The 8651-nt window shown below is 54.5% G+C and overlaps 1 protein-coding gene across 1 annotated transcript; it reads right to left on the bottom strand.

The window, feature by feature from the left end:
* Positions 1-611: 611 nt before the first annotated feature.
* On the bottom strand, positions 612-8368 carry LOC144671283 (protein FAM98B-like). The gene is made up of 3 exons (XM_078533094.1): positions 7364-8368; positions 2637-2804; positions 612-1809 (listed from the first exon to the last, which is right to left on the bottom strand). Exons 1-3 carry the CDS (start codon positions 7451-7453, stop codon positions 1666-1668), a joined length of 402 nt encoding a protein of 133 aa, XP_078389220.1. The 5' UTR covers positions 7454-8368; the 3' UTR covers positions 612-1665.
* Between the last annotated feature and the right edge of the window lie 283 nt (positions 8369-8651).

The following is an 8651-nucleotide window of genomic DNA, read 5'->3' as shown; positions in this document are numbered from 1 at the left end:
ATCCTTTCGTAATTTTAAAGACCTCAACCTTCTCCTTTCTGGAGAAAGATAAAGATCCAATCTGGCCGAGTCTTTTCTGTCGATAAGGACGTAAAGAACAGAAGCAGGAGGAGGCCATTCAGCCCTTTGAGCCCGCTCCGACTTTCAATGAGATCATGGCTGATCTTCTACTTCAACCTGCCCTAGCCCCGCCCCGTACCCCTCGATGTTTTTAATATGTAGAAATCTGTATTTTCTGATAGTGAAAACGCCTCACTTCTGGTATCGTGGCCCCTCCAATAACAGCGTTTCTGGTCAAACTCTCACCGTGAAAGCTGCGTATTGTTCAATTAATGTAAATAAACCAGGGCCACATCTGACTAAAGGGCTATTTCAGTCTGCTCTGCATAAAGCGGGGAGAATTTACAGGTCACCAGCTCCACAGCAGGAACAGAGTGTAGGGCTTTTTATAGCATAACAGCTGGTCCAATGTTTCGACTAAAGATTGGTTTAAAAAAAAAGGGTACGTTCCTGGTCACAGCGATCACATGGTCCACTTATGAGGGTAACCGGTAAAACCCACGTGAATATCTAGCACATTTTTTAAAAAAAAACCTACACAAAGCAGAATGAGGGAACTATTTGGTTTTAATTCTTTGCAAAAAAATAAAAATTACCCGGCACCCGACCTAAATGCAAAAATAGCTCGTATCCTGGCAACCACACGAAGATCCAAACAAAAAGAAGGAAATCAATTAAAAAACTTTTACAGTAATTTTAACCTATCCCTCTACAGCGAGGCGCCAGTAAAGGAACCCGCTGAATGCAAACCATAAAGCTACTGGCTCAGGTGTCAGTGTAGCCCCCGGCACCAGATTAGTTGCCCAGTGAGGAAAATGAGTTCTCTCGCCGTGCACACGCCCCCTTATCTTTCTCTCCCACCTTGCCTCCTTTTCCCCAACAAACCCATCGGCCGATAGGACAGAGAAAGGACCAGGTTGTCCACAACTCCAGCAGCTCAGTCACAATCGACTAGACCCAAACAGAATGTTTTTCCACCCCTGTATTTAAAAAAATAATAAATCTGTAACAAAGGCCAGCAGGTGAGAGGGAACGGTGCTGAACACACAGCCTCACCTACGTCAGAAATTCCGCACTCCGTTGTAATCCACAATGCAGGAGGACTTCCAGGGCTCCGATGGCCTGGTGAGATGCTGCGTTCCCAACCCCCGAGCGCTGCCATCCTTCATTAGCCACACTTCAAACTATTTCTAACAACCTGGGTGCTCGCCGTTGCTCATCTGCACTTGGGTGGGATTTCGTGGCCTCACTTGCAGTGAGCTGGCGAAAGGTGAGGGGGGTGATGGTTTAAACAATGCAGAAGAGTTCTACACCCACCCCGCCCCAACCCCCACCGCCCACCCCCCAGTCAGTGTGCATCAAACGCTGCCAGGTGCCGAACTGCTCGATGGAGGTGCCCAATGTTTATGGTGGTATGTTGGCCCTCTTACCACCGCAGCGCACACATCGATTTAACTCGCTTCCCGATACAGAGGGTATTCCAACAGTTCAGAGCAGTCTCAGTATTTCCACGTCCTGTCCTAACCATCCACCCCCCCCTCGTGGTGGGGAGAGGGGGGAGAGGCGGGTGGTGAAAAGAGGAGTGGGAGGACTCGCCGTTTAGCTTCATTTCTGTTTACGCCCTTTGCCCCTCCATTTCTGTTTTCTCCCACCACCGCCGCTGCCGGCGCGTCGGTCCTCCCATGTGGGCATCGGAGCCTCGATCTCACTGGGCCTCCCACCCCGATCGGGCACAGGACCCATCAGGACCTGGGAAATAAGAAAAAAAAGGAACAGGGAGGCATTTTCTTAAGAACATTCTAAATGACAATCTTCAATCTGGAGTCTCGAGTGGGCATGTAATAAACGCGACCCCAATTACCCAACATTACTGCCACCTTGCTACCTATCGGCATTGCCCAGCCCCCTTACCCACCCACCCACTTTGCCAATAGTCACCCTCACTCTGTGCCAGGAGAGCTCCACCCAGTACCCGCATGATAGTACCTTCTCTGATAGTAAATACCTGCTTCCCCTGTGCCCTGCATACTCCCAGCTGGTATTCACCTCACCCCAATTCTCTGCTGGTATCCACCTTCCTTCCCCCAGCTCCCTGCTGGTATCCACCTTCTCTCTCCCCCAGTTCCCTGCTGGTGTCCACCTTCTCTCTCCCCCAGTTCCCTGCTGGTGTCCACCTTCCTTCCCCCAGTTCTCTGCTGGTGTCCACCTTCTCTCTCCCCCAGTTCCCTGCTGGTGTCCACCTTCTCTCTCCCCCAGTTCCCTGCTGGTGTCCACCTTCTCTCTCCCCCAGTTCCCAGGGGGTGTCCACCTCTCTCCCCCAGTTCTCTGCTGGTGTCCACCTTCCTTCTCCCAGTTCTCTGCTGGTATCCACCTTCTCTCTCCCCCAGTTCCCTGTTGGTATCCACCTTCCTTCCCCCAGTTCCCTGCTGATATCCACCTTCCTTCCCCCCAGTTCCCTGCTGATATCCACCTTCCTTCCCCCCAGTTCCCTGCTGATATCCACCTTCCTTCCCCCCAGTTCCCTGCTGGTATCCACCTTCCCTCTCCCAGTTCCCTGCCAGTTCTCTGCCTTTTACCTTGTTAACAGGACACGCAGTTTTCTCCCGGCTGCTCTCGCAGGTGGTTTTGGTGATTACGGACAGGTCCTCCCGAGCAGACAGCAGGTGGGCGAGGGTTATACCGCTTCTGGCGCAGAGGGCCTGTCGCAGAGGCTCATACAACTGCACCATCACAGCTTGGTGTCGCTGAAACACAGGGAAAATCTCTTTACATTGGCTGTAAACAACTGGAGACAGAAGCAGAAGATGCTGAATGGTGAAGCAGCGTTTGTACAGAGTGCCATGGCAACGAAGCCTGTCCCGCTCGACCTCAACAGGGCCTGGTTGCCTCACATTGACACAGGAGGGGCAGGGAGCAGGGGTGAGGGTGGATAGAGCTGTTACCCACTTTTAAACAATGGCTCATTTGGCAGCAGCACATGTTCAATTCTCTGTCAGTGCTGGTTTCACTGATTTCAGTCAAAGGCCCATCACCCAACCTTACCCCTCCCTGCCCCGCCTTACCTCTCCCCGCCCCGCCTTACCTCTCCCCGCCCCGCCTTACCCCTCCCCGCCCTGCCTTACCTCTCCCCGCCCTGCCTTACCCCTCCCTGCCCCGCCTTACCTCCCCCTGCCCCGCCTTACCCCTCCCCGCCCCGCCTTACCCCTCCCCGCCCCGCCTTACCCCTCCCCGCCCCGCCTTACCCCTCCCCGCCCCGCCTTACCTCTCCCCGCCCCGCCTTACCTCTCCCCACCCCGCCTTACCTCTCCCCGCCCCCTTACCTCTCCCCGCCGCCCCTTACCCCTCCCCGCCGCCCCGCCTTACACCACCCCGCCCCGCCTTACCCCACCCCGCCCCGCCTTACCCCACCCCGCCCCGCCTTACCCCTCCCCGCCGCCCCTTACCCCACCCCGCCCCGCCTTACCCCTCCCCGCCCCACCTTACCTCTCCCCGCCTTACCTCTCCCCGCCCCGCCTTACCTCTCCCCGCCTTACCTCTCCCCGCCTTACCTCTCCCCGCCCCGCCTTACCTCTCCCCGCCTCACCACCTCCTAAAGCATTTTACAGCCAATGAAGTACTTTTGAAGTGAAGTCTCAGTTGCAGTGTGGGAAATGCGGCAACCACTGTGCACAGCAAGATCCCACAAACAGCAATTTGGTACTGATCAGATAGTCTGTTTCAGCGGTGTTGCTGAAGCGAGAAGCATCCACCAGGCCACCCGGGAGAAGGCCTCTGATTTCCCTTAGAGCAGCGCCGAGAGATCTGTCACACCCACCCGAAAGGGGTAGACGTCAGCCAAAAGGCGGCAGCCCCGAACAGTGCAGGACCCCCACCTCCCCCCCACCCCCCTCCACCCGACACTTCTGCACTGGGACCGTGCCAACCTTGATTTTTGTGCTCAACCCACGAGCTTCTGAGCCAGAGGTGAGGGCGGCAGCCCCCAGCGGAGCCATAGCTGGCACCGCCCAGCTTCAAAGCTGCAGAGACAGCATTCGGGGAGGGCCCTTAGCCCTCATTTTATTTCACTGTGGGATCTTGCTGTGCAGCAACTGGCTGCAGTGTTACTCGCACAACAATTGTGACTACACTTAAAAAAACAGGGTGTTTGACTGACAGCAAACTGCTCTGATTGTCTGGCAGTCACAAAAGGCATCAAAATAAATGCAAGTCTTATGTAGAAATTGGAAATGACTCCCAGACAGTGTTACAGAAGATCAACTTACTAACGGAGGACAGGCGTGGGTAGATCCCCTGGGATCTTCCTTCTACTCTTTCAAGCAATGCAATTGTAACAGAGGGCGGAATCTTGTTGAGGCATCCGAGGTCTCGCCTATCGGCTGGAGAGCCAGCGAGAGACCCCCCGCTGTCTCTCTTTGGGAAGGCTTGCCAAACCCACACGCTAATCAGGCAGTGGCGGGCCTTCCCCTGGAATCAAGACCCCTGGGGACGGAAGTCACGTCTACCGAGAGCTGCCGGCCAATCAGAGGCCGGCATGCTCTTGTGCTCAGCAGCGCCACTGGGAAGACCGTGGTAGCTGCTGGAAGGACAGGCACTGGAGTCCCAGGATCACAGAATGAGCTGGGTGGGGGTTGGGGGGGTGGTGGTTTTCTGGGTGTGGGGGCTGTCAGGGTCAAGGGCAAGGTGCGTGGTTCTTGGCGGACCCCGACGTCCATTCCCTCGATCTGGCACTGAGTGCCCTTGATCGAGGGACCCCCCCCCCACCCCCCTCACCCGGGGAGGTGACAGCTGGCCGCAGGATGACCCATCGTGCATTCGGCATGGCGACAGGCCCGCCTGCAGCTGGGTTAACCCCAGTGGCTGTGGGATGAGGCCCAAGTGGTCATTAATTGGCCACTTAAGGGCCTCAGTTGATGGTGGGGCAGGAAGGCCAGCCATTGCGTGGGGTGGGGGGGGTCTTCCCACCCAGAACTTAACTCGGGCTGATATAGGAAGGCGGCGGGGTTCCGGTATGCCACTGTCCCACCAAAGCACATGCCCTTCCTGCCACCTAGCTCACCACCGGCCAGAGCACAAGATTCCGCCCAGGATCACTGAGCCACAGGTTGGGTATTGAGGGAGCACTCAATACCTATTGGTTAAGGGTTAACCGTGTATCTGTACAGGTTCACGGTGTACAAGCACACCTGGCAGGTGTTTTGGGAGCTGGAGGTCGGCGAGTCTCACGCCTGTGGTGCTAACTGAGGAGTTATTGTTTTCGACGCATCTCGACTTCTCTTAAATAACAAGAGAAGGCAACGCAAAAATGGTGCAACCAGCGTTGTACGCTGGTTTAAAAAAGAAGCAAACCTGCTGGGCTTTCAGCTCGGGGACGGGAAACCGGAGTCTGGGCTGTTTCTGGGTCTCAAACCCGGGAGGGGGAGAGAAAGTCAGTCACTCTGTGGGGTTTCGACCGGGCTGTCCTCTTGGCAACGTTTCAAGGATTTTAATTAAAAGACAGAAAAAGCAGCCAGGTGGCCAGTGTTGAGGGGTGGAGTGTGGGGGGGGTTGGGAGTCGCCCTGCAGAGCGGCCTTTGGCTGCAGTCCCACCCAGGTAGGCAGGCAGGGTGGGTGCCTAGGCCTGCCTGGAGTACAGACTACCCGCCCTGTCTGTCTGTCGCTAGGTGCTCGTTTCCAGACAGTTGAATGGGACCCCCCCCGTCAGATCAGGAAACTGGGAAATCCCAGACAGGCTCCTTCATCTACAGTTAACAAGCCCTAATTGGCTGCTTGTCTTGTGGGGGTCGGAGGGCGGGGGGGGGCGGTCAGGTAGCTTTACTGGACCCTGACCCGCCTCCCCTAAAATGGCCAGTGCCAGGTACTGTATCCTGCCCCTGGAGTCAGTCAGGTTTATACTTGAGGAACATAATAGGAACCAGGAGGAGGCCATTCAGCCCCTCGAACCTGTCCTGCCATTCAGCTAGACCGTGGCTGATCTGCCCCAGTTACCTGCCCTGGCTCCACATCCCTTAGTAAACTCGCCTAACAAAAACCTATTAATCACCTTTTTCAATTGACCTCCAGCCTCAGGGGAGGACTTTCCCCCTCGTCAGTCGGGTGCACTGAGCAGGCCCAGGAACAGCCGAGAGAGAGTGACCACCGCCCCCGATCGGGCTCTGACCGTGATGTCAGGCTGGCCGGCCAACTAACGGCCGGTCAGTGTGAAAGACGCGCTCAGAGCCTCAGCGCTGCCGGGGTGGGGGCGGGAGGAGCGTGAGCGCTGAGGTTTGCGTGTGCGCGGGGGAAGTGCGCACTGACAGGGATTTTACAGTGAAAAATAAACATTTTACTTATGATACAAACATGTCTCCACATGTGACTCAGTCACATGAAGAGGGGCATGTTAAAAAAATGTTAAAGAATTAAAATTTTTTTTTTAGTTAAGCTTTGGAAACCTCATCCCGCACGTGGATGAGGTTTTGTTAAAAACGCAAAGGCCGCCTGGCCTATTCTCCCGCCCGCCCGCCAACTGAACGGTTGAGCGGTCAGAGAAAAATACAACTTAATTAATGACTTCGGGGCCTTAAATAGGCCTCTTAATTCTCGGCGGACGTGCTGCCGCCTCTCACGCCTGCCCGCCGACCGAAGGATCGCGAGAGTGCGCGGTGATGTCGGGATACTCGTCCAACGCCATCACGTGCTATTTCACACCCGTTCGGGTCAGACGGGCGCCCACCCGTGGGATGAAAAATTCTGCCCTCGGTTTTTTTTTGGGGGGAGGGGAGAGTTCCTGTTTTCCATTACTCCTTGTGTGTAGAACTGCTTCCTGACGCCATCCCTAAATGGCCTGACTCTAACGTTAAGATGATGCCCTGATTCTGGACCCCCACCACCAGAGGAAATAATTTCTTGCTATCCACGCTAACAAATCCATTAATCATCTTAAATGCCTCAATCGGGTCACTCGAGGGAATACATGACTAGTCTATGCAACCTCTCCTCATAGATTTAACCCCTTTATTATTTTATGAGGCTGATCTTCCCAAGTAACGAGCACCAACTTCAAATCAATCCCACATATAACTGGCATTGCCAGTGCTGCAGCCCATAAAGTGGCCTCAATGAAAAGCAAGAAGGGATTCTACTGCCGGCCAGCGCAGGGCGAGCGTCCCCTCTCGCTGGTCAGCGCAGGGCGAGCGTCCTCCCGCCGGCCAGCGCAGGGCGAGCGTCCTCACGCAATTTCTCCAGCTCACTAAACCTGTTCCTTGTCTAGTTTACGGGCGTGAGCTGTGTTTTTTTTTTAAGATGGTTTCAGGAGATTCCAAACCTTTGCTCCCTCAGACCAGTGGAACGACTGCACCGTCACATCCAGGCGGCTGATTAACATCTGCCTGCGGCACTCGTACTCAATGCACATCGCTCGATGGATCTCCTTCAGGTGTTCCTGAGGTGTAAAATACAGAGGGTCAGTAGGTTATTTTCTTTCCTTTCATGGCAAGGCCAGCATTTGTTGCCCATCCCTAATTGCCCTTGGACTGTGATTTGCTCCCCCATGTCAGAGGGCAGTTAAGAGTCAACCACATTGCTGTGGGTCTGGAGTCACATGTAGGCCAGACCGGGTAAGGACGGCAGATTTCCCTCCCAAAAGGGAATTAGTGAACCAGGTGGGTTTTTACAATAACCAATGATAGCCACCATTACTGAGACTAGCTTTGAAGTCCAGGTTTTTTTCTGGACTGCTGGATTATTATTAGCACTACACCCCGCCCGCACCCCCGCCATCCCCATCCCCACAGGATGGTGTTAGGACAGGTACAGGCTGCAATACATTGCCTGCTTATAGGAGAAAACCCTTGTTTTAAAATGAAGCCACACAACCTCTTTATCATGCAATGGTAACCTGGTTACAAACTCCTGGACACGTCAGATACGCTCACAGGGCTAAAGATTATAGATGCACTGTCGCCGGGTCAAAATACTAGAACTCCCTTCCTAATAGCACTGTGGGGCCACAAGCTGCACCACAAGGACTGCAGGGGTTCAGTTTCAAGACTCACAAATCACCTTCTCAAAAGGATGGGCAATCCATGCAACTCTTGCCAGCAATGCCCACAGCCAGAAAATGAATTTTAAACAAAAAAAGAAACCACAGGCTCAGGAGTCGGCCGCGCTAAATAAGTTCAGGCCCAGTCGCTTTACCAACCCCCACTCCAGAGACCCCAGCACAAAATCCAAGCTGGCTCGCAGGGGGCAGTACCGAGGGGGTGCTGCGCTGCCGGGGGTGCGGCCAATAGACGTCGGCCTAGACAGCAAGGCCCACATCACAAGAATGAAAGCAAGATATGTACTTTGATAGCTGCATGAAGCTTCAGAAAGACTGAAGATTACAATGGCACCAATTGTCAAGATATTATTCGGTAGCCTGCTGGTGTTGTGCCACTGGCACAACGCCATAATATACCTTAGGGACTTGAGGCAGGGGCTTCCCTTCGAAATTTTCACCACCACCCTCCAAAACTGGGCAAGTCCAATCTCTGCCAAGCATTGGGGGCAGCCAATCTCACACTAGCTGGTGGGCACCCGATGAGTGGGGTTGCTATGGACTTTGGAGTGGG

Source organism: Cetorhinus maximus, chromosome 32 (assembly GCF_964194155.1).
Source record: "Cetorhinus maximus chromosome 32, sCetMax3.hap1.1, whole genome shotgun sequence".
Taxonomy (NCBI): Eukaryota; Metazoa; Chordata; class Chondrichthyes; order Lamniformes; family Cetorhinidae; genus Cetorhinus; species Cetorhinus maximus.
The sequence above is the reverse complement of the archived record's forward strand: the minus strand, read 5'-3'. Positions and strand labels throughout refer to the sequence as shown.

Coding starts and splice junctions, on each gene's coding strand:
- LOC144671283 (XM_078533094.1), bottom strand. CDS start 7,453: ATGTGCATTGAGTACGAGTGCCGCAGGCAGATGTTAATCAGCCGCCTG. Junction 2,805..7,363: donor ACTGGTCTGAGGGAGCAAAG/GTTTGGAATCTC, acceptor CCTGTGTTTCAG/CGACACCAAGCTGTGATGGT. Junction 1,810..2,636: donor CTGCGTGTCCTGTTAACAAG/GTAAAAGGCAGA, acceptor CTTATTTCCCAG/GTCCTGATGGGTCCTGTGCC.